We start from the raw sequence: 27,854 nt of genomic DNA on the forward strand, positions 1-27,854 counted from the left end.
ACAGAACATGCAATTGGCAGACCCATTCAACACTGCCCCAGATACGATAGCAATACAAAATCCAGAATCCCCTTCGAACCGTCAAACATCAGACTCTCCAAAGCTTCTCATTCTCTCTACCTCCGAACCTCTACTTGTTGTCTAACCTCCAGCTCTCCCTATCATAACTCTTCGGCCAAATGCCATTCTTCCCCGGCGCAAGCACACCCTTCGGATCCATAGCATTCTTAATCGTCTCATTAAGCTTCATTAATGCCCCATCATTGAAATTGTAGGTCTCGGCAATCTGGTCCATGACAGCCAGATGCGTGCGGTACTCGCCCCAACCGTGGGCAGATGCGTCTTGGATGAGTGTTTTGATTAACCAGTGCGCTTTCTTTTTGCTCGAGGGATCTTCACGGTTGAAGACTATACAGACGACTGATGGAAGTTTAGCATATTGCACATCTATTTTCATGATATTTGAAACGATGCGAAAAGAAATCGAATCGATCAAGGAGGAGGGCAAGGACTCACTGTGATGCATCTCCCTCATCCCAACAACAAAAGTGCCTATGAAATCCAACCCCGCTTCCTTACATCTCTTACTCGTAACCTGATACTGTAGCGTCGCATCCTGCCCACTTATCTTCGCAATAGGACTGAAAAATAGATGCGCGCCGTTCGGCAACCAATTCACCCACCGCAACTCCTCCAACGTCGGAATACCCTGCAACGTTTTGGCTCTAGTTCGTAGAATACTATTCTCCTCCGTCCTATCTTCAGGGAAATAAAACTTCGCGTCTTCGATACTGGAGAATGCTTGCTTGATCACAGTCCATAGCACGTTTCGAACTGGTTCAGGTCCGTATAACGCGCCGTAGAAGTTCCACCTGCCCAGTTTGAGCTGTGCTGCTATGGCGACAAGTTCTTCGTCGTTGAGAGGCCGATCGATGTCTTTCGTGTAATGAGATTTCGGGTTGTGTACTGCTGCATCGAGGACGATATGTCGAAGTGTAGGGACATTCTGTAGAACCATCTGGATACGGAGAGGGCGAATGATCTCAATTGCTGCAGCAAGATCGCTGTCTCGTGGCAAGGTTATCATGTATGCTTGGTAGCCCCCTGGGTTAGGCATGAGTCAGATTCCCATCTTGACTATAATGCCTAGGGAGGATTGCGTGAAGATCCCGTCATTGTAGGGACCAAAGCCGTAGTTGAACAGATGCCAGGCTCGGTTACCAGGCTGGTCGTGAGGTGGGAGGTTAGGGTCTTTGGAGACCGTTGGGTCAGAGGGAGCCCCCATGCCGGTGCGGACGATTTCGCCATTGGGGAGGACGACCTCGAGACCGCAGTGCATCATCCAATGGTCCTATTCAGGTGAGCTGAGACTCGAGTTTGACGTGATTAGGAGTACTTACACCGTATGGCGTGTAACCGACTCCTCTTTCAGCAGCATTGCCAATGATAGAGCCTCCTCCTATATCAGGAACCTGCAAGTCTCAGCGCCATTTGAAGTTTGAGGCGAACCATGAACAGCATCGGAGTTGAAATTCACATCCAACCAAACCTTCTCCCTCAACCCATTCTTCTCCAAATACTCATGCAGTCCCAAAAACGTTACCCCAGGCTCCACCAACGCCCAGGCATCCTCTGTATCAACATTCAACACCCTATTCATATTCTTCCCCAGGTTCAACCCCACACTCCCGGCACCATTGGTGTCGCCCCTCCATACCCCGTATTCCGTCCAATACTATACGGCCAAACCGGCACTCCCGTCTCCGTGCACAATCTCATCATCTCCTGGACTTCCGGTACGGAGCGAGGTGAGACTACAGCGCTGGCGACGAAGTAGTCACGGTCGAAGATCGCATGCATGTCGTGGCCATGGCAGGGATTCTCGTATGAACCGTCGTTGAGACTGTTGTCTGGGAGGATGACTTCGACGTTCTTAGGGCCGACGACGGAGGTTGCGCGGGCGATGAAGTAGTGGAATTGAGAAGAGGATATTCCGGGTGGGAGGATCATTGGGTCGCCAGGTTGGCGAGAGGTGCCGTTGGTGTTACGGGTAGGCATTTTAAGGGTTGCGCCGTTAGGGTGGAGGTCTGAAGTGTTTACATCTTCGCCATTGCTTGCCATTTTGGATGACTTTTCTAGTTAATAACAGGACGATGTATTATATGAGAGAGGGATTTCTGTAGCTTTCCTTTCAGGCAGGTCAGATAGAGTGACAGGCATTTTTTATACTTCAAGGCTCCGGTACTAAATTGACTACAATCCTTCTCAATGCGGGGTTATGAGCCTATGATCTTTAAAGCGGGAGCCACGGATGAGAGCATTTACTCGAAGAGGGCTATCAGAGAACGGCAGATACATAGTACAGAAGCTCAACCAGTCAATGAGGAACAAACGACATCAAGATACTTGGGATAGCAGACTACTAGAGCTAGGAGCCACACAGAGGCCGAACAGATGTCATGAATAACATACACTACGAAGACGCGTCGAATCAAGCTCGGCTTCAGAGCATGAAAGTGTGGAAGAGAACTTATCTAGTGGTCCCAGGGACGTCGTGGATCTTCTGCTCAGCGGGGTACCTTAGTAAATAAGGGGCTTCTTAGTTAAGCGAACCCCGCATTTCGGGAGCCGCTCGTGCGCTCAATCTCAAGAGCGCTTCAGGCAATACTATCGGCATTGCTTCCTTGACACTTGCCGTGAGAAATGTAGTGAGTCATGGAGCATGAGAAACAACTGAGATAATCGTGTTATTTCTTATAGCTAGGTGCTAGTATAACTGGCAGAGAGCTACATGAGAGTTCGGAGAAATATAGCAGGTATCTGCAGGAACATGATTGTTTAAGTATATTGTACTGAAACCAGAATTCAATGTCTCTGCTTTAAGGGATACTTAGAGAAACATCACTAGGCTGTGATGTCTTCAACTTCTGCCTCTCTAAACGTGTTGATATTCGTAAGTGCACCTAAGCCATCTTCAGCGACCATTTCTTCTTTCCTAGGAGCCATGATATCTAGTAGCGTATTGTTCAGATTCCAGCATATGGCGACTGACCTGCTGGAAGTGCAGTATGAAAGCATCATGAACCCGAGGACAGTTAATTTTGCGCAGTCTGGCATCTGGAATCGGGGCGGCGAGTTCTGTCTGTTCATCGAATATCCCGCGAAGTCAAGGGACTAGTGTTAGGTGATTTGGAAGCTTTATTGAGAAGTGGAAATAATGCAGGATGATACTAATCTACCTTGATAGCACTAGAATATTTTACCACAATATGTTCCTCTTCCTTTCCCCGTGCAGGGTGTGGCTGGTGAGTGTGGCTGGAGAGGCTTCAGGTCCGTGCACGCTAAAGCCAGATTCAACGCGACCTCAAAGCTGCCTTTGTACAGTAAATTCATTCAGAGCCGCATCGTACTGTCCGGCACGCTCATTCAGTTCTCCAACATCGCGATCTCGACATTATTTCCTTCTTCCACTGGAGATCTCGACTCGCCCTTGATGATACCCATCATACCACATCGCACCGCGCAACTTCCTTCCTGTTAATTCTTTCTACCCCATCTACTTACATCATTGCAGGCCAGCTCCCAGCCTACTACAGCTCAACACTACACATGTACAGAGATTGATCGCAAAGCCAAGACAGAGGTGGAGATGGCGCCCCCTGGGAAGAGAAAGAGACCAGAAAGGTCGTCAGTTGATTCAGGGGAAGGCCGACCGTCGCCGCACCGCCCGCAGGGTACAAATCTAGCTCAGCATGATAGAGGATCAGAGATGCGCGATGGAGGCAGACGATCGAGTCGTGGAGGGCAAGGAGGTACAGGCGGGGGAAGAGGAGGCCGAAGGAACGATCCTCGCGATTTCTCGAACAAGCTCAATATCGCTGGCGCTGGCAGATCGACACCGACGCCCGGTCCCATGTCTCCACCCCCTCCTCGACCCGTCAGCGCGGCTCCAACTCCAACAGCTACGCAGACCTCGACACCCACTACCGAAACCCCTACTACTTTCCCCAGACCTGATCCGGCCCCGTTCGACTACACCTTTCTGACCGAAGAGCGACTTGCGGCCTGGGATACTAGCCGGCAAGAAGTTACAAGCGCAGGGAGACAAGCTATTCAAGATGAAGATACGACGGATTTATCTTCCATCTTTCAAGAGCTCATTCGCGCGACTGTGGACGGACGTATGGACCCGACGGTCGCTGGTAATTGCGTGAAGAGTATCCTGGAACTTGATTTCACCTCCTCAGATGAAACAACACGGGTCTTCAATGCGCCCGTCTTATTCCTCGACATCCTATCGATGATGCTAGAAGACGGTACGAAAACACCGGCCTTGACACCCTTTGTAATTGCGACGGAAATATCGCCTGACCTGATGCGCCTCAATTTCGACAATGACGCCCTAGAAGCTCTCGGACTTACCAAGGACACATTCAAGCGCATGGCTGTTCGAAAGGCTACCAACCAGTTGTATCGACAAGGGAACTATAACTTGTTACGAGAAGAGACAGAAGGGTATTCGAAACTTGTTACGGAGCTGTTCACAACAAGTGGAAGCGAGCCTCCATCAGGCGAGGTGGTCGAGGAGGCATTTGAGAGAGTCAAAGGCTTGATTGGGACGTTCGACTTGGATGTGGGACGCGTACTTGATATCACATTGGACGTCTTTGCTGCTGTTTTGATCAAACACTTCCGGTTCTTTATCAAGCTTCTGCGCGTTAGCTCATGGTGGCCTCGACATGGCGAAATCGACGGAGATAGACATAGTGGGCTTCCAAATTGGGCACTACCGAGCTCCCAAGGATGGACTACGACTCCTGAAGAAGAAGAGATCTCTAAGCAGCAGCGAATGGCCCGTGACATTTTGTTTTGGGACCGGGCCCGCGTGGTCGGATTGGATGCATTTTTCGAGGTCGGCGGACGGCGTGCAGTTGATGACGAAACAAAGCAGCAGTGTTTGGACAGCAGTGCCTCGGGCGATACTGAGTTTGATGCCGATTCGGAATGGATCAAACACACTGGAACACTTCCACCATCTGGCAACCGCGTTGCAGCTCAACTCCTGGGCTTCAAATTACGCTTCTACACCTCCGAAGCTCGCGACGACGAGGATACATTACCCGCAAATCTAATCTACCTCACGGCTCTGCTGATCAAGATCGGATTTATCTCATTGCGAGATCTGTATCCTCACCTGTGGCCGCTGGACGAAGATATGCCAGCTGTGAGGGAAACGAGACAACAAGAGCTCGCCGAGAAGGAAAAGCTGAGCCGACCTGGTGGTGGAGCAACAAATGCGCTAACCATGGCCGGTGCGCTAACGGATGATGATCCAAAGAACGGCGGTAGAACGAGAGAAGCCGCCTCCTCCAAATCCGACCCTGCTGCTAAACCAACCACCGAACCACAGGAAAAGGATAAGGCAAAAGAACCACAAGATCAGAAAGTCCAACTTCTTGTTTGTCTTTTGACTATCGGTGCAATTCCCGAATCACTGTTCATGCTTGGTCGCTTCCCCTGGCTTCCGGAGGCATATCCTGAGCTCATTCCCCTCATCAATCGCATCTTGCACCACTCTATCAAAGATCTGTACGATGATGTGAAACCGGTGGCTGCAAACCCTGAAGACGTGGAGTGTCCAACGAAAAGGGTTGCTGAAGCAGACCAAAGTGGAGTGCCGAAGGGACAAGTACGCCTCGCACAGCTACCTGTCAAGAAGCAACTTCGGTGGCCATTCCCTGACAAGCATGACACCAACGATAGCACATCGTATCGATTTTACTGGGACGAATGGGCTGATGACGTACCTGTTTGCCGAAATGTCGATGATCTCTTCACTCTCTGCAGCACTCTCCTCAACCTGTCCGGGGTCAACATTGGCAAAGACGCTAATTTACTATCAAAGATCGCAAGAATCGGTATTGACAGTCTGAGGACGGACCGCTCAAAAGATAATTATGACAGATGGCAGGACCTGCTGAAAAGACTTCTCGTTCCAGCTCTTAGTTTGACTAATGCCAACTCCGCAGTGGTTAGCGAGATCTGGGGTATACTGAAGCTCTTCCCGGTTGCAGTCAGATACTCTATATACGCCGAATGGTTCGAGGGCCAGATCTCGCGTGTGCCTGCAATAAAGGCGGCATTTGCACGAACAAAGCTTGAGACTTTGAGCACCATGAAGCGTATCAGCAAGATAAATGTGTCACCAATGGCACGAGCACTGGCAAAGATTGCCTACTCTTCTCCAGGAATTGTTTTTGGCATTGCTTTGAGCCAGATTGAGTCATACAATAACTTGACCGAAGTAGTGGTCGAGTGTGCAAAGCACTTTACCAGTCTGGGTTATGATGTTCTGGTGTGGTCACTCATGAGTGCTCTTGGCGGCAAAGACAGAAATCGAACGAACGCCGAATTTGCCTTGCTTCCCAGCCGATGGCTATTAGCTTTGTCGAGATTCTCAGGCAAAGTCTATAAACGGTACTCAATCTTGAACCTCTCACCTATCCTCCGATACGTTGCCGATCAATTGTATCGCGGCAACTCTACCGATCTCGTCATTTTGAAGGAACTCATTGCCCAAATGTCTGGCATAGTTCCTGACACCGACTTCACGAACGCTCAAATCCATGCCATGACAGGTGGCGAAGAGCTGAGAAAGCATACCCTCATCACTTTGTACGACAAGCGTTTTGAATCTACAAAAACCTCACAACGACTGATGAGGGCTCTCACGGAGTCAAATCTCTCTGGGGAGCTGCTCATATCTATTGCACAACACCGACAAGCTGCGATCTACAAGATCTCTGATGCTGATGCACATATCAAGCTACTGGCAACGATGATGGACGACACGCAAGAGGCGCTCTCACAATATCTCGAGCTCCTTCGCAGTAACCTCTCAGTTGAGGAATTTGATCGACAAGTCCCTGAAATTCCGGAATTGCTCAAGGATTTTGGTCTGGATCCTGGACTTGCATTCTTCATTGGACGACCAAGTCTTGCCTATCGTAGGTCGAATGCCGCTTCTCCGATTTTGAATGGGACAACCAATACCCTTCCCGATGTGCCAGTCACCCCTACTACCTTGGCCGATACGGAAGGGGACATTAGCATGGCAGATGTAAAGCCACTGAGCGCTGATGGCGGGGAGGCTGACACATCGAGCCTTGTCAATGGAACTCTGGAAGAAGATGTACAAATGGCGGATCTGAAGGAGGAGACCCCACCATCACCCAACAGCGATCCGTTCCACAAGATCCTCGAACCAATAATTGAGACCGTGCAGACTGTTCTGCCAGAGGGATCCTTTAGATCATTGAGTCCCGAACTCTATGTCACCTTCTGGGCGTCCGCACTAGGCGATCTGGCTATCCCGAACAGCAGCTATGAGAGCGAAATCTCTCGGCTGGTTGTAGAAATCTCGGAAGTGGCAAAGGACAGAACAGATATGAGTAGGGCAGGAGTCGCTGCCAAGGAAGTGAAGAAGAAGAACCTTTCCTCGACTCGGGATAAATTGATTGCGGAATTCAAAGAAGCACTCAATAATTTCAGCCAGAAGAAAACACGCCTGCTCAAGACCAAGTCGCTGTGGTTTAGCAAAACTCTCAATCCAAACTTTGCTATGGAAGCATTCCTCGAGAAATGTCTTCTGCCCCGGCTCTTGTTGTCGCCAAGCGATTCCGAATACTGTTTCAAGATGGTCAAATTTCTGCACGAGAATGGTGTTCCATACTTCCGAACTTTGGCACTATACAGTCAAATTTTCCGGCCCAATCGCCTTCGTGCCATCATATTCGCATGCACTGTTCGTGAAGCTGAAAATTTAGGACGATTCCTTAGACTCGTGCTCATGGATCTATCACGTTGGCACGCGGATTCAGCTGTGTTTGAGAAGGAGGCCTGGGGTGCCGGCGGAAATCTCCCTGGTTTCGCGAAGGCTCTTGACGATAAAGGCAAGCCAAAGGGGTTGGTTGCACACGCTGGTGATAACGGCTTCAAAAGTCTCCTTCTCCGCTGGCATACAGCGTTGAATACGGCTATCCGGGATTGTCTGGCAGGAATTGAGTGGATGCATATTCGGAATGCGATCACAGTTTTGAAATCCGTTGTTGAGGTATTTCCGGCCATTAACTTCCATGGCACCAAGATTTTGGAGCAACTAGAGGTTATTGCGAGCAGAGAAAAGGGAACACGCGAAGATTTATCACTCACCGGCAATGCAGTATTGGTTCAATTGAAAAAAAGAGAACCTAAATGGGTAATGGTGCAGGCGTTTGGTCACGTTGGATCAATGGCTCACGCGGCAGTAAGTTCAACAACCGTATGAGTTCCAATACTTGGCTAACCTTTTCCCAGAACGATTCGGCAAATGCGAGTCAAGACAGCGGAAAAGCAGCTGCGAAATCCCTTCTGAAGCCTACTGCTCCAGAATTCAAGCCCGGTTCTCGAGCCAGGTTCGTCCAACATTCCCACACTAGTATCATTACTAACATGCAGCAGCTCTCAAGGTGTTTCGACCCCCAGGACTTCGGTTCCTGCGGAGGTCGAGGACGGCGAAGTTGACGATGCGAAGACTTCCCGAGGTGTTACGAAGTCCAGTGATTCGACAGAAAATGCACGAGATACGAAGCGCCTTCCCCCATCTGCAGCTTTGGAGTCTAAGAAGATCGATGTGCTTGCTGAGCGAGATCGTTTCAAGGCAGCTAAAGCGTTGCAGTCAACACCAGCAAATGTTCCATCTCGCCCGGACATAGGCAGAAACACTCCTTCGACATCGGTACTTGACAGAGGAAGTCCTAATCTACCAAGTCGTCCGGATGCACCATTCCCCAGTCGTGATCTCCTCGACAGACACTCTCGTCATGGGGATCGAAGAGATGGTCGAGACTCCCGCCTACAAGATCCCAGACTAGATCGCCCGAGCGGTAGACCTGGAGACCGACCTATCGAGAGACCTGGAGACAGACCTCGCGACTTCCCCGGCGCCGACAGACGTGCCCCAGAACCTGCATCAAGAGAGTTTGGACGATCCTCGGACAGAGCGCCCGGTCCAGACCGTGAGCGAATTCGACCTGACCCACCGCCTCGATGGACAGCTGACTCAGCTCGCGACAAGATCGAACGCACTGCAAGAGAAAGAGAAGTTGACAGCGGTCGTTTATCCCGTGAAATGCCTCCTCCTAGGCCTTCTGGACAATTATCAGACCGTGCGCCTGCCGCCTCATCTGAGAAGCTGCCAACAGCCAACCCGGAACGACAAGAGATCATCAATCCAGAGCGTGCTGCTCTCATTTCTGCTGACAAGAACTCTTCTCGATCAAACTCACCTCGTCGAGGTCGGGAAGAACCGAGAGATAGAGTTTCTTCAAGACCCCAGTCACCCCGGAGACATGGCGCCGATAAAGACCTCTCGGATGCCCGACGTGACGACCGGCAATCACGAAACGTTCCAGAGTCTTATAATTCTTCTCGTGGACGTGTGGAAGATGCGCAACAGCCACCAGCAGGTCCGCGAAGTGATAGACCCATGGATAGAGAGCGTGGCGGTCCACACGACAGGCCTGCCTACCAGCAAAATCAACCTCCGCTTAGATCTGTTGATCCTGACCATGGCCGGTTGAACGCTGTAACCAGACCACAGCCAGATCCCAATTTCGGTCGTCTTTCAGCGCCTGCTCAGGATATCCCGTCTGGACCCCGTGATAGAAACGGCCGAGGCAATCGCATGGGAAATGCCCCGATGCCACCCCACCAAAATGCACGATCTGGAGACCTGCCTCGCCCCCCGACACCAGAAAAGCAGCCACCTACAGGCCCATCTGGAGGTCGCCATCCAAGACGTTCTGCATCAGGCCAGTTCGACTCGACGCCTGCTGCTTCCGGCAGTAACGCAACGCCTGCTACACCCGTGACACCATCTCCAGCATCGACGATTCATCCTGATCGATTGAAACAACTTGGGGGCCCCATTCCTCAGCCGCTCGCCCAGTCCCAGGCAGCTTCGCAGCCAGCCGCGCCAATACACCCGGACAGACTGCGGGCATTCGGCAGTGATGATACGATTAAGCCCCAACCTCAGTCTCAGATGAACATGAACAACAACAACAATCGTTCAAGACCTAATGTACCACCTTTGGCAACTTCGGGCCCTCCATCAGGCCCCAGAGGTTCCCAGGCGAGTCCTATCCATGCTGGTCCAAATGGATTTGCTGCTCCCACTGGCCCCGCATCAGCGACAGAGCGTGCTGCTCGCGGTGGTAGACGACAACTTGCTGGTATCAACACCATGCTGCAGCAAGCCGGACAGCAGAATACCCCCGATAGAATCAATGTTCGTGGTCGAGGAAGGATGAGCTCGGGTATGGGCCCTGAGACACCGAACTCAGGCCCACCAACTCCGTCATTACCAATTCCACCTCCTCCACCCGGGCCTCCACCCGCTCGACAAGAGACTGCTAGAGATTCCGGGAGAGATCTCATAAACCCTGCGCGCGTTGATCTAATCACTGGATCCGAAGCACCAAATGAAGAGCGCGACCGGGATCGCAGTGGACGAAGGGAACGCTCAAGTAAAAGCCGCCGGAACTCCAGAAGCCCAGGACGCGAACGCGAGTCGAAGCGCGGTGCTCCCGAGGACGATCGTTCCCAAAGAAGTGATTATCGTGACCGCAGTGACCGCAGAGCAAATGAGCGGACCGAGCCAGAGAAGGATAGACACCAGAGTAAATCGTCGCCCGCACCATCGAGGGATTTAATGGCCAGCAGAGAATCGACGGGAGGCAGAGAAGGTGGCAGAGATCGAGAGCGTGGAGACCGCGAGCGAGACGGCAGTCGCAGGGATGGTAGAGAACATACTATTCGTGACCCTAATTCCTCTTGGACTGGCGAGCGTGGAGCAGAGCGCGGGCATGAGCGTGGCGACAGAGGGAATGAGAGAGGAGGTAGTAGCCGGAGTATTCGAGACACACGCAGCAGCGGTGATCTTCGAGGCAGCGGGGAGGAGCGTCGAGACGGGCGAGGAAGCAGAGAAGATGGGGGCGGCAGCGGTCGAAAGCGACGCAGCGATGAGGGCGGCATGGAATCCCGAAGTGGCCATGACAAGAGAGTCCGCCGATGAAATTGGAGCAAGAACCGCAATACTGGAGGAGACACGAGGACATATATATGCATCTAGACCATGCATTTGTTCGGTTTGAGGTTGATTGGTTGAAGTGATAATTGTACGATGTTTGGAGATATTTCCTTTTTTGCGAATCATCGACCGATCGATTGGAGGCGAGGCACGGCGAGACGAGCATTTCAGGCGTTAGCGAGTCGAATCGATATCAATCAATACAATGCGAACTCAATACATTGCGAATCTAGCATTCTCATGGCGCGAATCATTGTTGGAATAAATGCGTAAGATTTGAGATCAAGGTCCAGAGACCAGAGTTAGGCGTAAGGAGTAATTGTGAGAGAACTTTCTCGAAGAAAAAAAGGTGCAGACTCGAACTGAATTGGGATGACGAATCCACCATATTTCGTATGCTGTATGAATCAAGTGGCATAGACCACACCTTGGTATGTGGGATAATTGTGTAGCATAGCGGGATTGGAATAGTGCCAAATACATGAGGTTTTGTGATTGATCGTTGTAGTTCATGTTCATATGGGCTGACTGCCAGCTTTGCTGCTTTGACTTTCTCGCTTACCTCGCCACGGTGTATTTACTTTATGCCATGTTAATATCTCATCACTGATAGTATATCTTGCAGTCAGTGGCTTGACTGCTGATTTTGGTTCAAAAGAAGGCATTGGGAGACCACTACCAGTAGGAGTCATTCGGCTGTCCAACGGTGACAGCGGTGAGATACTGGTCAAGTGTCCAGGAATGCTCACCCGGAAGATCTTTGATCAGCAAGGTGACTTTTTCTTTCGATAGCGTTTGCCCACAACCCGTGTAACAGCTATGTTGGAGATCAAACACTCACATCAGCAGCATTCGACGAAGCAAGTTTAAGAAACCGGAGATCTAGGTCGTCTGATCGACGACCAGTATTCTTTCGAAGCAGGGCTAATGCTGACTGGAGTTGTAACTCATCTAACAACCCGCCTGATTTCATCAATTGACATCAAATTTTGGCAGATACCTGCTTCCGCAGTTTCCTCATCTCAGTCCTCGAGGAGGAAGGATGTCTCCTAGACCTTCCATACATCTCAGAAGCGCACACTCTCCCCGTTCTCGACTCCGAGGTCCGAGGTCTGGTCGCAGCTCATGTCCGCCTTTGCACATCCGGCTGTCCAAACATAAACTACAAGAACATGTGAAAAGAAGCGAAATAAATCTCCAAAAGCTCCGTGACGTTTTGGCTCCGACGATGAGAAAGCACAAACTGCCGTCGTCACTGAGGATACTGAGACCTGATAGGCAAGGTCCGAGGACTGCAACACAGAAAGTGATGGAAAAGGGGCTGAAAGAAAATTTAGGGGGATTGAAAGGATATCGGCCACCGGCCACTGGATCATAGTTCGGAAGGGGTGGAGTTCCGAGGAAACAGATTGGGATGGCCAAATTGATCGTTGTGTTGAGATCTTAAAACGGCAATTTGATTCTTAGATACGATGCCAAATCGCATCATCGTCAAGAAGAAGTAATCTTTTCGCTATGGATAACTCATCGTGCGATTTGGATGAAGTAGCCCAATCCACATTTCGTCAAAAGAATGGCATCACTAACAGTCAGCGCGCCTCTGACTTCTGGGCACTCGCTGTACTACAGGGCGTGCGAAGACTATCATAGGAAATTCGAACTTGCAGAGCCAGGAAACTTCTTCCCTATAAGACCAGTGAGACAGACAAAAGTTTGATGTTTACTGTTCACTCTGCCGTTTCAACTGCAAACTTAGATTGCATCGGTGCAGAGATCGTTTCAACGGTACTTTTCTTAAAAGCTCTAGCCATATGTCCATCAGGAATGAAGAGCCCCAAAAGGAGGCTTTATACACAGACGACCCCCCCCTCCCCCTCCCCCTCCCCCCCCCCTGGTCAGACAAATCAAAAGCTTCAGAATCTCTAGTAATTGCGAAGGTACAATAGCTCGAACAGTAATAAAATCACATATCTCCCACGCTCTGGTTAGCAAACCCCTAGAGGGGACCCTGTGCTATACCTACGCTTTAACCCTAACTAACCCTAACCGTTTGTAACCTTTGGAAATATACTCGAGAGTTGTACACGCGTAAGTACTCCAAGTGCCCCGCAAGTAGCATTGATAATACTTCCCTATTGGTTGCAAGGGAGGGTCGTCTGTGTATAAATCCTCCCCAAACAGCGCCAGGACGTTGACCTCCTTCCTCGTACGGAAAGTACCACGGAAGGTTCAGGAGAATAGGAGACAGGTTTTGAAACTGCATCACAAATAAACTCCGCGACTTAGTCCCAAAGATCGTGAAGTTTAATGATCGACAAGTCCGGCGAGAAGAGCCTCACATCCATGTCCTTGTCCAGCGCAGCGCAGCGCCGAAGTAACGGTAGCAATAATGCTGTGCTGCAACCGTGCCATTTAGAAGCTAGGAAGACCGTTTCTAACGTTTCTAACTTCTGCATGCAGAATAGTGAAGAGCTAGCTTTACCGTAGCGGTGGTTCGGCTCAATTGAGATCGCCCAAGCTTGTGAGTTAGGGATATGTACCGAACTTTGGGACGGCACGGTAGGTAAATTACAGTAGTGTTGGGCACCAAATATTATGCGCGATGCGATAGCGAACGTGGTGGGGGTAGGGGACCTCCCAGATTTGCTTTTCGCCAAGAGTGTAGGAGTGTAGGATCTGGTGAACGGAGTTTATGGGTCGGGAGATCCGAGGAACGAAGATGCTCTAGTTTCAAGTCTGTGCAAGAATAACGTGACATGAGATGGTTTGTCAGATGTGAGATGTGAGTGTTTGGCGGGGTTTGGTAGGGGTTTTCGGTCAGTTCTCCGGAATCGGGACTGTTTGAGTTTATGTGTGGAAATTCGGTTTCTGCCGGGTCAAATCCAAGAAAAAGATACGTTTTTGAGGTGAGAGGGGTCCGAGACAATATTGTGGGGGAGAGAATTTGAGCCGACGTGCAAGAGCAGTAATTGATCAAACTTTAAACGGTAATTCGGGAAGATGTCAAGGAACTTCCCGACGGTGAAAGTGTATTATTATGATATGCAGAAATGGAGATTGGCTTTTCAAGATCTAAAGTATAAACAACTGCCAAGACCAAAAATGATTGAACCAGAACTTAAACATAAATATAACAAAGAGGCCCAGCCTGCGTAGACATCACAGACCCGATCGTCGTATCAGGACCATTAACGCCTAATGTAATGACATCTTCCAGTGTTCCATTTCTGCTAGGCGGGTTGTTGAACAAGGTGATAGTTCCAGCAATAGCATTCTGTCTGTTCTTGATATCCTGGTTCTGCCAGATCCACCAAGTGCGATCGATCTGAGCGTGGTGAAGATAGAAAGCTGGGTCCCCTGGCGATACGAAGAGATCTCCACCTGGGTCGCCGCCAATGGTGAAATGGCCAGCTGTGTGTACACCGTAGTTTCCAGATCCAAAATCACCTTGCATTACGGTCTGGAAGCTGTTGATATCTGAGTTCTGGGTGATGAGGTCGGTGGAGTTCTGATCAGTTGTCCAACGGGAGGAGACCCATGGGGAAATGTCACGGCGGAGACAGCGTGGGTTATAAACTGTACTTGGCGAGACTGCGTTAAGGCCCTCTATGGTGAGAGTCGGTGAGATAGGGCCGAGATTAACTTTCATGCTGAGTATGATGTAAGTGTGGATATCTTTTACATCTATTCAGTGATGTGACTTACTTCTTGAATGGACCATTGGTCACACAGCCACCCCCAGGACCAGGAGGTATACAGTTCAGGCCGGTCGGGAGACCGTTGGTGCAGTTGTGTGGTTCGAAGTCACCATTGCCACCCATGGAAGTGTCCGAGCCATCGAACACTGGTGAGTTGATAGGATCGAAGGCACTTTTGCCCCAATTCTAAAGAAGCTAATTAGCTCGTTCTCTTCTTGGGAAATTGGCTTCTGCAGGAGCGCTTTGACAGGAGGGAGTCCTACCCAGTACTGCTGAATATTAGCTTTTGCATTTCTTAAGTGATGCGCTCAGGAGTACTCACTGGTTGGTAACCTTTGTAGCCACACTCATTCCTGAGTGCTTGTTCATAAGTCCAGGTGAAATATCTGTGCCATGACAAGAAGTTTGCCTAAGTCTTAATAAGCATGGTAGTTTTGGCTGCGATCCTTCGTAATACATACTGTTCCGTGAATGCTTAGTGTTTGCTCAATGTGAGTCCAAACAAAATCATCGTATCTTCAATACGGTCAGTACAATGGTGAAACTTGAAGGAAGCGTAAGTTACCTCGACTTGACTCCAGGAACGAGTGTCTGATTGGTCTTTGGGGGCTTTGATTGAAGACATAAAACAGCATCCGTATATGCTTTTCGCTCAGCAGGAAGGAGTGTTGACCTAGTCAGATGATGAGCACTTCCGCTTTCGCCAAACGCCCTCCTCGTATTGATGCTTACCATTCTCGTCTAACGGCAGCGTTTCCGAGGTTGCATGGCTGTTGCTGCCCTTTAGCAGCTTGACTGATTTGGTAGATTGCAAGGTTCAAAAGACCCTTGCCAGACAACAGATCAGTTGCAGTGGTGGAAGCAGGTGTGAACGAGGCTGCAGATGCGGAAGAAGCCAGCAGCAGAGGCGCTACCACAGCCGAAATTTGGAAGAGCATGATTGGAAGTATGCGAGCGCTCGGAAGCTTCAAGCTTGGAATAGAACCGGTAAAGATACTATCAACTTGAAACCTAAAAAGACAGCGAGATGGCGTCTACTCCTGAAGAATGCATGAGCGAAATCGAGCGTATTTGAACCTCGTGGCACCCCAGTCGTCTATTTGCATGAAGATAGGCATGAAAAACTGCCGGATATTGGTCTCTCGATTTGAAGTCGAGCTGGGTATTCAATCTACTATCAAGCCAATAGTTCGGGACGGGAAGAGCAAACGCCACTGGGAAGTGGGCCCGAAGACAAGCAGATTGGAAGGATTGGAAGGACCTGGAGAGCCTGGCAGCCAGAGATGTTTCCATGTGTGTACTGGGGTTCCTAGTGATAGGCTTCCTAGCAGTATAGCCTCATGCAAATATACCAATTCATCCACCCGACCAATCAACCCAGGTAGAAACTTCAGGGACGCCCTAGCTCGGATGTACCGAGGGCTCTTGTGGGGTTAAAGATATCCTTTCTTCCCTTTTCAGCTTTTCAGGTCAAAATTTACTGGTCAAGAAGTCATGCAAGCTAGCACTAGATTTCCAGCCGTGCGTTCCGCCGTCAAAACGAAGACTCCAGAAGGATGCTTAGCGACCTTGTCACTTTTGAGATAGGCTCTCAGATCAACCTAAACCCAAATATATCTAGATCTGATGGGCTGCCAACCAAGTCTCGCCCCAGTTTCGTTCCTCCATTCCTAGGCCTATGCACCATTTTGATAGTCTGCTATTAGTTCGGGGAAGCTCCTGTATTCTGTTCAAGTCCGGTCACGCCTTTCCCGGAAGCCTCCTTGACTGTTTTTAATCCACTCCTGATATGTCACTTCGCCACGTTCTGCCCATGAGGCAGTGATTCTTGCCCGCAGGGCTTGTTTTGGCTGCAATGTGCTTGTGGGGATTACAATAATAAGCTTATTCAGGAGAGAGGCCGAAACCCCAGATATGACAATATGACAATGCTCGCTTCCAAAACGACTTTTCCCTCGCCCTGGTAACCTTACCCTTACTGTACCAGCCGAAAAGAGGGTCGCCTCGGGATGTGGGCGGGGGTGGGCAAATCATTTCTGTCTACGATTGGGTCAAATTAAGCTACCGAGCTTGTACGGACGGACCTGACAAGAGACCCTCACCTTCACCCGCACCAATCCACCCCTACCTTATTCTCCCTCCCGACCCATCCCATGAATTATCTATCCGTGATCAAATGGTCACATCGAGAACCCATTATTGAAAATGACGATACCTCTTGGAGATTATTCTACAATTTTCGAACTGCTAGCCGACTGAGACAACATTCAAGAAATCGTAAATTCTAGGAGTGTGGTGCGGAGGAATAATGGAGAGAGAATGCGGATTTCCCGAACGTCAAAGAACCATGTTGAAAGATGCTTTACTGGGATATCCTCAGAGCGTCGTCAGCCGGATCTTCATCCGCGTCGCGCAAATCTACTGTACAGGGATTTGTCCCCCTCCCTGGTCTAGTAACACCACCAATCGTACCATCCTGTCGTTCCAGCATGCTGCCTTCATCCAATGCAATGATCATGGCCTGGTCTCATCAGATCTTGGATTCGAGGGATGACATGCTGCTCAGACGACCAGACCCTTCCTTCCATGGAATAAGCGAGGCTCGATCCCGCTGCCATGAAAAATCGAAGATTAGCTTTCAGATAAAATTCAGACGAATTCATACGATAGCCGATCCGGCGGGCAGTTTCTGGTTCAGGAAGATGATGCCCACGTTTACTGTAGATCCCACGTCTGGGCAATTCCTCTATCAAGCCATTTTCACAATACTAGAGCCACCGGTGTGGTTGATGGAAGACCGATTCAAACACTTCAGATGAACCAGCAGATCCAGTATTCGCTGATCATATAGAAATTTTGCTACCACTCCATATCCACTCCTATCAGAGTTTGACGACCTGCAGGGCAATCCTTGAACTTTCAAACGGACAAGAGATACACGCCTTGATTCCTAAGCTATGTCCCTAGCTGCATTAGCGTTTCCAAGTCGCAAAATTCAGGAACGGCATGTACTGCAAGTGGAGTTTCGGGCACTTTCCTCGATTGGATGTGTCGAGCAACGAAAACCTTCAGGAGCTTCGGACGGAAGTCTGGCAACTCCGTCACTTCAAGCTCAACTGGGAAGCCGAACAAGGCAGAGGCGTCTGTGGCGTTGTCTCTAAACGTTTATGTGTAGCAGCCGTCTCTGTTTTTGAACATCTTTCCCCTTGTAAGGTAGAAGTGCACAGTTCTTGGTCAGATAACACATGGCATCCAGGACAGAGACGGCCTGAACACGAAGAAATATGTTTGGGCACTTGTACATCGACTCGAACCTGACGTATCAATAATATATGAAGGCGTTACCCCACAGGCCACACACCGCACACCACACACCGCACACCACACCGTGACCTGTTAAGCTGATCAACACATTTTGTTGTTCATAAAGGAGAGGATCGGCACAGTTGACCAGCTTCTTGGAACTCAAACGCAATAAGCTTTCGATTATCGAGATGGATACAATCACATCAACAGAACCTGTCGACCGGTCGACAAATGCGCCTTCGATTCTGGCTGTCAATGGAGTCTTTTGCGGCGCTGCTGTCGTGGTGATGGCGGCGAGGATGTATGTTCGGGCTGTAATGTTGAAGACATTGGGCATTGACGATTGGCTTATCCTTGCGGCGACGATCTGTGGTGTTGGTGTCTTCACTTGCTTCGTTGGGGAAACTCACAATGGCAAAGGGATGCACACAAAGTCAATCAGGCCAGACGAGTACATCAGATTAATGCACTGGACTTACTTTCACTCACTGATCGTCACTGTTGGAATCTCACTCGTCAAACTTTCTGTTGCATTCTTCTTGTTGAGGCTCGCTGCCGGGAAGGGTCACCGAATCTTCCTTTATTGTGTTATCGGTCAGTCCTCAATCATGATCTCAACGGAATGAACAAGACTGACTTAACATAGCTTTCTTGGCCGCTTTCACTTTGAGCAGTGCTGGGGTAAGCCATTTTACATTACAAACTTGCCATTATCTTGCACCCAGAAGAACAGAATCCCCCACAGTCGACAGCATCGATTTCCACTAGTTCAAACTGCTCACATTTTATAGACCATCGCATTTTCATGCCTACCGATTCGAGCCAGCTGGGATGCAGCGAGTGAGCCAAATGCAAAGTGTTTTTCAATCCAAACATTCACCGATATTGTAAGTCCAATACTACTCCACACTGTTTATGTTATATATCCCGACTAATATGTGCTTTTAGGGCCTGTTCAATAGCAGTAGGCATCTAATTAATGAAAATTGATTGGGACATGAAGAACTAATTTATGCAGTTGTCAACATCATCACTGATGTGCTTTTCGCTTCACTTCCAATCCCAATCGTTTGGAAATTGCAAGTGAACATGCGAACCAAAATCTCTCTCATTGGTATCCTCTCCCTCGGATACTTGTAAGCTTCTGTCGTACTCCGGACCTAAACTTCCACTAATATGGCAATAGCGCCTGTGTCTGCTCTATTGTCAAGACAACGCTCCAAGTGAAGGTGTTATCCAATCCAGATTCCACAAGAGACGACAAATACAGCATCTGGAATGCCATTGAGCTCTACGTCGGTCTACTGGCAGCCTCGCTTCCTGCCCTCCGTCCTCTCTTCAAGACTATGCTCGACCTCCGTACACGCGCCACAAACAGTTCGAATGCACAACGACACAAATATTACATGCATGAAGATGCTATTGGAATGAACAGTCTGCCAGGCCAAGGGACGAGAAGCTCGAAGTATAATGTACGAGTAACGACACGCAATCAGCCAACGAGGAGTGCCTTGGGAAGGAGCACTCAAAATACGCAAAGCGAAGAAGACTTTGCCAGCAAAGGAGATGCGGATTCTCTGGATGATATCTTGCCTATGCAGGGTCGAGAACTGGGTATTACGAAGACGGTCAACATCAGTGTCACATAATCACGAAAGCCCCTTGCGCCGAGTACCATGAAGCCGGAGTTGGAGTTTCTTGTACAAAATTTTAGTGGGCTTTTACGTGGAGTTTTGCAGCCAGCAAAAAAATGCGTTTCAATTCGCTGTGCGGCCAGCGATTAGTTGAATTGAGTTGTACTGAGATACCTATCTGTTTTCAAACTCACTGTATTGTACTGGAGACAATGCAATCAATATGATTTCATGTGCTCAACACTGCCGGAGCACCCACACGCAGGTATCGCATCATTGTCTCCAGCTGAACCAGCTCAACCTGTGCTCAAACATGTCCTGTTTCCATCACCCAAAGGACTCCAATCAACAAACACAATCCCACACCACGTTCATCCTCCTGATCCATCCTTCAACCCCGCAAGTGACAGATCCTGCAACGCAAAACGCATTATGCGGAGAACTACAAGATTCGTATCAATACAGGCAATTACCCCGCTGCACAATATACTCTGGTAGGTACGAAGGTACCTTGCAGCCTTGCCCTTGCTACGTATCGGCTGCACTACCAGTCAGGAAGGTGGCAGGATCATACCCATGCCATCGCCAAGAAATCTCATTTATATCCCAGACATGCACGTTTGGACGGCAGGTTTTTTCGGTAAGCACTGTTGAACCGTGCAAGCCTGCCAAGTTTTGAAGGCTTGAACATTTGGAATGAGGGGCTTTGCACATTGGGAGGCCGAGGCTGGTGGCTGGCAAGGGTTTACATGTGGAATCTGCAGGCTCGGTTAGAGACTTAGAGTGGCTGACAACGGGAGGGTTTACGTGTGGAATCTGCAGGCTCGGTTAGAGACTTAGAGACTTAGAGTGGCTGAATGTTTTGATTTCGGGGGCCGAGATCGCCGGCTCGGATTTTTCTATGAGAAGAGCTGGGGACGCTGGAGAATCTATTCTCTAACTACATTGAACATCGGTCTTTTCAGTAGCTGCGAGGTCATGGACCTTGCCCGCCTAATTTCCGCTCAGTATGCGGAAACTTGGAGGAAGGTCAAGATCTATGCAACGAGCCCTCTCAGTAAGTTATCACTTGCACAGGGGAAAGCAACTATTGAATTGACGGGTACGTCAGCTCTGTAGGAGGTGAGGTTTTCAATCAGTTCACTGGAAAACCCGAGGACGGTGAAACATCGTCAATATCGATAGCTGACGTTGCTGTGCAGAATTCCCTTGAGCTCCCCGAAATTGGTCGACGAGTTCGTCTTCTCACTCAAGAGACGCTTAGTCAATTTCAGCCACTTCTCGATTTGAGTTTGATATGAGGCCGGGCTGAACAATCCCCATGTACTAACTACACAAGTGTAGAAAACCAAGAGTATAATTTTACAAAGATCAGAACTAACTCGGATTGCTTCTTCTTCCGCATCCGAGTCAAACGAAGCTAATGCCTCGCCCTCACACCCAAAGTCAGGAAAGTCCAAAACGATACCAAGAACAAGAGAGCTCCCATCAAAATTGCAATAGCTATACCCCTAGCACTAGCAGTCCACTCTCTACCCATTTTCGTCTCTAAGGCTTCAATATCACAATCGCTCTTTTCATTCTTCGTCTGTTGATGTATCGTCAGCACTTTCCGCGGCACTTCACTCAGACATTAACATCCTGACTTACATTTCCCTGCATACCCAACCTAACCTCAAGATCCCCAACTCTCTTCATAAGCTGCAAAATCACATCTTCTCTCGCAGCAGCGTGGTCTTGGCTCATCGATGCTCTGGCACTCGTTCCACCCCACAGACTTATCCCGTCATCGCCTTCTGAGTCTGATGTCTTCCGAATATCTTGAAAGGAACCACTTGATGGTTGATTATGAGGTAAAGTCAATGCTGCGCTCTCATTGCTATAGTGAGGCAGATCATGGGTTGAGCTGGAAGCGGAGTGAAAGGATGGTGGGGCCGTGTTTGGTATGTTGTTGTCGTAAGAGAAGATGGTGTTGAGTCGTTCCAGAGAAGGCGAGTTTAGCGGGATCTGTTGTTGATATTAGATATATAATTCAAGAAATCGGTTCTTCAATGAGAAGTTCGAGACAACACTGAAAAATTTACTTACTCTTCATAACGCTGACTAGGCATCTTATCAATCAGTTATCTGTTCTTTTCTTTGGTGTTGATGTCGGCTTGGGATCAAAAGTCGGCGAAAGTTTCTCGCAGCAGTAAGTCACGACCAGCAGAAGAATTCCAGGAGCTTTCGATCTTGATGTGGTTATCAGGGACAACTTTTGTGACAAAAATTTCAGATGTCGGGACCACTAAGAGGATACAGACGGGAAGATTAACAAATAACTGAAGAGAGGATTTGAGAGAGGCCATGGTGACTTGACGTTGTCCTTTTACTGGTGACCTTCACCAAAACCCTCCTCACTGTGCCACTCTAGGCGTCAGCGACAAGCCTGCAGCTGCGATGGCAGCGCTGCATTTATCCGCTTACGGAATGGTCATTGTTCATTGGCTGTGCATCCATTCCAGCGTAATCAAATAGCTTTGGCACAACCTCCATTTTTAGGATCGACTTGGTCCCGATCGTTCCCGGATGGTTGCGCCCTTGGCACCACCTCAGTCAGATTTTGCACATCATTTGATGTCGCTCTCGCACCTGGACAGCTGAACATGCATGCAACCTGCAGTGCCGTCTCACCCGATCAAATGTTCTCGGCCAACCAAGAGGCATTCGGGAAAGCTGCCCTCGACACCCGTGAAGCCAAGGACGAATGATAGAGAGGCTGTGCATGCAGTGTGACTGCAGAAACAGGTTTTTGCACTGGAATACAGAAGCGATTGAGGGATTACCTTTGGTCTCGCCTCGCAGCCAACCACAAGCGTAGCGCAAGCATAATGGCTTGCTGCGCGAGCAAATATGCTGCCATCAGCAGGACTTTTGTGTGCCTCTGATTGGAGCTGGCTGCGCTGACGTGGCAATGCCCAGATGAACGGGGCGCAGCACACTTTCGCGGTACTGCTACTGCAGCGCAAGCAGATAGTCCAAATAGAAAGCGCTCGCACGCAAACTCTCTTCTGTCTCCCATCTTCATTTTCACTTCCATCGCAACCATCGAGTCAAAAGTCGCCTTCGACCGCAAAACTTTGCTATTATTTAGAGTATCACCAACGAACAATATCAACATGTCCTGCACTTCATCTCCATCTCGCACTTCCTTTGGGGAGCAAACTATCTTTGCTTTCCAAGACCTCTTCGTTCTTCCATCAGATGGTACGTTCTAGCTTCCAGATCCATCTTCTTTCTTTGCATCCTGCTAACATATTCTAGTCACTGCTGGAAGAACATCTGCCGCAGATGCCTCTCACTATGGCCGCACCTTTACATCTGGCAATGGTTCTCCCTTCTACACTCGGGCCCTGAACGTTGGAGGTGAGCCTATTCTCCACGATTCATGAACAAATTTCAATGGAGGCTAAATATTCTGCTTCATAGCCAATGTCGACTTGCCAGGGAACAATGGCACTGTCGATGAGACTGCGGATTACTTCGATGAGGAGAGCAACGAGACGTACTCGTCCGCAACTTATCCCCCAACCGATAAGGATTTACTCTTCTTCAACAACTCCACCCAAGCCCTTCCCATCATCGAGAGCGATTTCTTCGAAGATGCCGATGCATGCACCGACAGCCCCGTTGCTTCATACCAGCCAGCGACCAAGGCCGAACAAGCGGAAGAAGAGGACATCTTTGTAGACGACGTTCCCTCGTACGATCTCACTGAGAACATCGAAGAGGCACTTGAGGACATTGAGATCCGTTCGCAAGACAATTACTTCTCGGCAGAGTTCTCGCAGTCCATCGAGCAAGAGACTCTTCTCCAGGTCTGGCAGTACGATTACCAGCGACACGAGTGGATTGCACTTAAGTTCCATCAACCTCCTTACACCACCGAGGCATACAGTGTACCATACACGACGGAACACCAATGATTGGTACACAACCACTGTCACGATATAATAATGATTTGCATTGGGTCCGGCGCGGCATTGCATGGTGTTTGGGTAATACAAACAGTCTGAAAGGATATATAGAACTGGAAGTTGGCACGATTGATTAGCATGATTGTATTGAATGTCACTATTTGATATTTGCCTTTGGAATTGGCGTATTTTCGTCTTGGGAAAGGCGGACAATCAAGTATTTCTGTTTCCGTCTAGATGGAGGACATCAAATACGTTATAGAATGAGAAATTCACACCCTTTCACTACAATCTCTTCTCTCAAGCGTCTTCCACAATCTCTTGCACTCCGTGATAATCAGGTGGGGTGCCCCTCACTTCTCCGCCAGCTCCCCGCGCCACGCCCCTCGGATTAGACTCGATGCCCTCCGTGCCCTTTGCCCTCGATTTGCACTTTATGCAAGGCTGCACAGCCAATTTCGGATATCACGCTGCAGTCAGATGACCTTTCTACAGTATCTTCTAGGTAGGTAAGACCCTCCCTTCTCGGTCTGATCTGGTCGCGGAACGACAGTGTCTCCATTACCAGACAAGCCAAGCCTGCCGTTCAGCGGTCCGTACCTCGCCTTTAGTCACTAAATAAGCGACACCTCTCTCTTTCGCACTGGCCTACCTAAGCTCGGTGACTTACCGTACATGAGGTGTACCACAAAATGTCACAACTCGATCGAAGGAGATGAAGCTATATTGTACTTGAACAGCGAGGAAGAGCATCTTGTCTTTATCATCGCGGGTGGCTTTAAAGTCGGCAACAGTAGCAAAGTCTATGGGAAACGGGGTAGGGCATTTGGTGAGAGGCGAAAGCGTTCTCACGTTGGAGACAGCGACTGCGTAGTGATAATATCAGGCTATTGAAACAATAGATATGTGTTAAAATCATCAACATCCCATGCATTCTCCATGTTTTTATTAAAGAAGTCCTACTGCTGATGCAGTCCGCGCTATATTTGTTCCTGCTGTTGCTTCATTTGCGGTCCCTCAACTGTTGCTCCTCCTCAGTCTGCATGGTAGAACCTATTACAATCATAAGTCAAAGAAATCAAACGTATATGCCTTGACTCGCTTCCTGGGCCTGGTGAGAAGATCACTGGGGTGGAGGGCCTGAAGAGCATGGTGTACTGAGAGGTAGCCCGGTTGTGAAGTGATCTACTGATCTACGGCGTTGTCGGTGGTGATGGCAAGCTCTTGTGGGGCTGAACATTCGAGGTTACTTCGTTATTTGGCGTTGGATGTCAGGCTTATCGGCCCGCTCCGTCCCATAGCGAGTAGCACACTCGAGAGCAGAAGTTCTGCAAAGCAAAGACCAGGACTGCGCAGAACAGGTCGGGAAAGATAAGGAACCCTTTGCGCAAATCGGGGGACCTTGGTCGTTGTTCTCATTTGCCTCCAGCAGGCTGAAGGTGAAGATCACAACAGGTCAGTTCGCACCAGCATCGCATAAACGTTCATCGTTTCTCCTTACCTGTTGCGTCTGCTGGCCGTTTGTGTAGCCACAGTAGGGGAAAACCAGCGTCTACCTAATCGACCCAGTGGCTGCCTGGTAGTTCTCGATGTTGGCTGCAACATGGCCTAGAGGGAGACCGCCGGGGTTGTGCTATCCGGGACACCGAACTTTTTGATGTGATAGAGTAGGCGCTTGCATGAGGTCCAGTCTGACAGCTCCCTATTTCAGTGCGTCTGCCTATACGCAATGGATGGACTTGGAGGTCTATATAAGGGTAGTGGGAACACGATGTTTGCTTCACTCCTCACCCCTCTCACTTTCATCTGGTTCTCCCAAGTCCCTCTCTGCCACTTCATCAAGTCCATTCCATACCAAGCGAACACCACAACACCAATATGACCGACAGCGGCGGCTTCGTTAAAGTCCCCAGCGATGAGGAAGAAGAGCGCATGCGAAAGGCAGCCGAGGAATCTCAGCGCAAGCGCGAGGCTGCCAGAAAGAAGCGGGAGATGGATGAGGCAATGAAGAAAGCAGGAGAGAATTCTCAGCAGCGCAGGGGTGGCGGAGGTAGTGCCACTACCAATTAAGATTTTTGCATTCTCACCCAGGTATACTTCTGGAATTGTATCGATCTACATGGGTTGGAAGCTCTAACTGGAATTCAATAAGCCTTTTGTGGAGAGAGACAGCACTTGTCTGTTACGAAGGCTAGCACCGGGAGATCTCGTATGGAGGTACATCATATTTTATGAGAATTTTTCATTGATGCTTGTATGGAGAAGTTTTGGATTTTTTCTAAAGGAAGTTTGTTCGGGAAGATATTCGAATACAATAAGGGGGCATACTTCTTCTCATACCAACTACTCTGCTCCTTCTTCATCTACATGAGCGACCCATCCTTGCGTCTCTTTCATTATTATGTCCGTCCCATTATCAACTTTGTTTTCATATTGCTAGCAATTCATTTGAACTTTTGACGGTTGCAGAAACCAAGAAATATGAAAATGTATGGGTTATCCAGTTATGAATCTCAATGAAGCCAAGACAGCACCCCTTATCATACACCCTCAACAGCTCCATTTCCACGCGTATACTTGAGTCTATCTCTGCGCGCTGCGCTATCAAATTCTCCACGTAGTTGCAAGTTACTCATAATGATTTTTTTTGGTTTAAAGATGCAAAATGACATTGGCTTACGATCATATTCGGAAACTCCCCCTTTCGCTAATTTTCTTCTGCTTTAGAAAATCGAGCAGTACACTCCTCTTTGTATGCCATCAACTGCTCCATCTTCTTTTGTGTAAATAACTCCAACTCTGAACGAGCCTTCTCATCAAGTAACTCAACACCACCGCCGCCGTGTAATGCGGCCCAGTAGATAGCGTCCACCTCAAAACTCTTCCTTGTTGCGTAATTAAACCAGAAACGCCCACTCTTCCACGACTCACGCATCCGGCTAGAAAGAGGTAGCACACTTGCTTGCTTCCTCAATACTGAGTCCTCTTCCACCCGCTCTAACGCTCGCAAGAACTGCTCCATTCTAGGCTCGTAGCAGGTCAAAAACTCGTCTATAGAACAACGATCAAGCCACATTTCCGGCCCAGATAATAGTAGCCACCAGGGCGGGTCATAGGCAAACTGGGCCGGCATAGTGTTTGTAAACTCAAAGTCAAGCACAGCTGTAATATGAAGGGTTTCTGGGTTCACAAGCATATTCGAAGGTCGCATATCGTCGCAAAAGAGTAGAAATGGACCAGCATCGTCAACACAGTACTTTGATATAAGCTGTGCGAACTGATGACGAGCAATGAACCGATCCTGAGCGATTTTTGGGTTATCGGCGAGGTTACGTTGAGTCCAAAGGTGGGTCAAGTGCTCGTTTGCAACTGACCTGAGATAGTTGCTTGCTCTGTCAAAAGGCGCGGTAGGAAATTGCTTGTCAGGGTAGCCTGCAACAGTCGCCAACTCGTTCATGTTGTATGTTAACGGTCTTCCGGTAACAGACCACGTATTTGAAGCGTGGTCTTTCGAGATAGCTCCGATGCGGCTGAACGTAAATTGAGAAAGTTGAAGCATGTAATCAGCGATTTGATAATAGATCTTATCTAATGTTGTATTGTCGATAGCCGGGTTGAGAATCATGTCCTCACTTTTAGTCGGTTGCCTTAAGACAGTCGATAGAAGGGTTCCGTCAACATAATCCATGATGATAAATGGCCCAAATTGTTGTGGGCTCTCTACAGTTAAGCCCCAGCTGTGCACACGTGGGACAGGAATAGTAGTATTTTGACTGAGGAATTCCATAATCTGCACTTCGTTCGTGACCTTTTCGTCCCTAAGAGCTGTAGCTGTGTGTCCCGGTTTTGGAAACCGAATAATGGCGTCCGGCCCTTCATCGCTGAAGGTGAAGCGGAAGCTGAAGTTGAAGGAACCTTTAAGGAAACCGACATACTTCCCAGCGCCACCTCCCCGGCGACTAGCAACAAAAGTTGCTAATTCAGCCTTCGAGTCGAAAACCCTATCTAGCCAAGCCCTGCATTCATCATCACCGTTGGTCTCGGCTATCTCGTCGAAATATGTCTTGAGCGAGGATGTCTCGTGTTGAGACATGTTGAGAATTGAGATGCGAATTGGACAAGGTGAATG

The 27,854-nt window shown here is 49.1% G+C and overlaps 10 protein-coding genes across 10 annotated transcripts; 4 read left to right on the forward strand and 6 right to left on the reverse strand.

The window, feature by feature from the left end:
* Positions 1-130: 130 nt before the first annotated feature.
* ONS95_001874 (uncharacterized protein) lies at positions 131-1,117 on the reverse strand (the record flags this gene model as incomplete). The annotated part of the gene is made up of 2 exons (XM_058495093.1): positions 131-420; positions 517-1,117. The coding sequence occupies 2 exons, from the start codon at positions 1,115-1,117 to the stop codon at positions 131-133; spliced, it is 891 nt and encodes a 296-aa protein (XP_058355404.1).
* A 3-nt stretch (positions 1,118-1,120) lies between these two features.
* Positions 1,121-1,342, reverse strand: ONS95_001875 (uncharacterized protein; the record flags this gene model as incomplete). The annotated part of the gene is made up of 1 exon (XM_058495094.1): positions 1,121-1,342. One exon carries the CDS (start codon positions 1,340-1,342, stop codon positions 1,121-1,123), a length of 222 nt encoding a protein of 73 aa, XP_058355405.1.
* Positions 1,343-1,674: 332 nt separating this feature from the next.
* ONS95_001876 (uncharacterized protein) lies at positions 1,675-2,121 on the reverse strand (the record flags this gene model as incomplete). Its single annotated transcript, XM_058495095.1, has 1 exon — positions 1,675-2,121. The coding sequence occupies one exon, from the start codon at positions 2,119-2,121 to the stop codon at positions 1,675-1,677; it is 447 nt and encodes a 148-aa protein (XP_058355406.1).
* A 1,150-nt stretch (positions 2,122-3,271) lies between these two features.
* THO2 (THO complex subunit 2) lies at positions 3,272-11,629 on the forward strand. The gene is made up of 3 exons (XM_058495096.1): positions 3,272-8,305; positions 8,356-8,453; positions 8,500-11,629. The coding sequence occupies exons 1-3, from the start codon at positions 3,650-3,652 to the stop codon at positions 11,114-11,116; spliced, it is 7,371 nt and encodes a 2,456-aa protein (XP_058355407.1). The 5' UTR covers positions 3,272-3,649; the 3' UTR covers positions 11,117-11,629.
* Positions 11,630-13,013: 1,384 nt separating this feature from the next.
* On the reverse strand, positions 13,014-16,270 carry ONS95_001878 (uncharacterized protein). Its single transcript, XM_058495097.1, has 7 exons — positions 15,562-16,270; positions 15,395-15,502; positions 15,291-15,345; positions 15,152-15,238; positions 15,093-15,098; positions 14,837-15,015; positions 13,014-14,781 (listed from the first exon to the last, which is right to left on the reverse strand). Exons 1-7 carry the CDS (start codon positions 15,765-15,767, stop codon positions 14,250-14,252), a joined length of 1,173 nt encoding a protein of 390 aa, XP_058355408.1. The 5' UTR covers positions 15,768-16,270; the 3' UTR covers positions 13,014-14,249.
* A 2,053-nt stretch (positions 16,271-18,323) lies between these two features.
* Positions 18,324-19,784, forward strand: ONS95_001879 (uncharacterized protein; the record flags this gene model as incomplete). Its single annotated transcript, XM_058495098.1, has 6 exons — positions 18,324-18,729; positions 18,782-18,816; positions 18,927-19,022; positions 19,084-19,099; positions 19,154-19,271; positions 19,322-19,784. 6 exons carry the CDS (start codon positions 18,324-18,326, stop codon positions 19,782-19,784), a joined length of 1,134 nt encoding a protein of 377 aa, XP_058355409.1.
* A 1,405-nt stretch (positions 19,785-21,189) lies between these two features.
* Positions 21,190-22,182, reverse strand: ONS95_001880 (uncharacterized protein; the record flags this gene model as incomplete). The annotated part of the gene is made up of 3 exons (XM_058495099.1): positions 21,858-22,182; positions 21,420-21,776; positions 21,190-21,357 (listed from the first exon to the last, which is right to left on the reverse strand). Exons 2-3 carry the CDS (start codon positions 21,513-21,515, stop codon positions 21,190-21,192), a joined length of 264 nt encoding a protein of 87 aa, XP_058355410.1. The 5' UTR covers positions 21,516-21,776; positions 21,858-22,182.
* A 745-nt stretch (positions 22,183-22,927) lies between these two features.
* ONS95_001881 (uncharacterized protein) lies at positions 22,928-23,734 on the forward strand (the record flags this gene model as incomplete). The annotated part of the gene is made up of 3 exons (XM_058495100.1): positions 22,928-23,015; positions 23,073-23,174; positions 23,238-23,734. 3 exons carry the CDS (start codon positions 22,928-22,930, stop codon positions 23,732-23,734), a joined length of 687 nt encoding a protein of 228 aa, XP_058355411.1.
* Positions 23,735-25,603: 1,869 nt separating this feature from the next.
* ONS95_001882 (uncharacterized protein) lies at positions 25,604-25,795 on the forward strand (the record flags this gene model as incomplete). Its single annotated transcript, XM_058495101.1, has 1 exon — positions 25,604-25,795. The coding sequence occupies one exon, from the start codon at positions 25,604-25,606 to the stop codon at positions 25,793-25,795; it is 192 nt and encodes a 63-aa protein (XP_058355412.1).
* A 637-nt stretch (positions 25,796-26,432) lies between these two features.
* Positions 26,433-27,818, reverse strand: ONS95_001883 (uncharacterized protein; the record flags this gene model as incomplete). The annotated part of the gene is made up of 1 exon (XM_058495102.1): positions 26,433-27,818. One exon carries the CDS (start codon positions 27,816-27,818, stop codon positions 26,433-26,435), a length of 1,386 nt encoding a protein of 461 aa, XP_058355413.1.
* Between the last annotated feature and the right edge of the window lie 36 nt (positions 27,819-27,854).

This window comes from Cadophora gregata (genome assembly GCF_030347475.1).
Source record: "Cadophora gregata isolate MNR1 chromosome Unknown scaffold_10, whole genome shotgun sequence".
In the NCBI taxonomy this organism is placed as follows: domain Eukaryota; kingdom Fungi; phylum Ascomycota; class Leotiomycetes; order Helotiales; family Ploettnerulaceae; genus Cadophora; species Cadophora gregata.

Bases quoted from the DNA above. Each gene is read 5' to 3' on its own strand.
- ONS95_001878 (XM_058495097.1), bottom strand. From the start codon at position 15,767: ATGCTCTTCCAAATTTCGGCTGTGGTAGCGCCTCTGCTGCTGGCTTCT. The intron at 15,239-15,290 runs GTATGTATTACG...ATTAAGACTTAG, and splicing joins CACTAAGCATTCACGGAACA to GCAAACTTCTTGTCATGGCA. The intron at 14,782-14,836 runs GTAAGTCACATC...CATCATACTCAG, and splicing joins ACCAATGGTCCATTCAAGAA to CATGAAAGTTAATCTCGGCC.
- THO2 (XM_058495096.1), top strand. From the start codon at position 3,650: ATGGCGCCCCCTGGGAAGAGAAAGAGACCAGAAAGGTCGTCAGTTGAT. The intron at 8,306-8,355 runs GTAAGTTCAACA...ACCTTTTCCCAG, and splicing joins GATCAATGGCTCACGCGGCA to AACGATTCGGCAAATGCGAG. The intron at 8,454-8,499 runs GTTCGTCCAACA...AACATGCAGCAG, and splicing joins AAGCCCGGTTCTCGAGCCAG to CTCTCAAGGTGTTTCGACCC.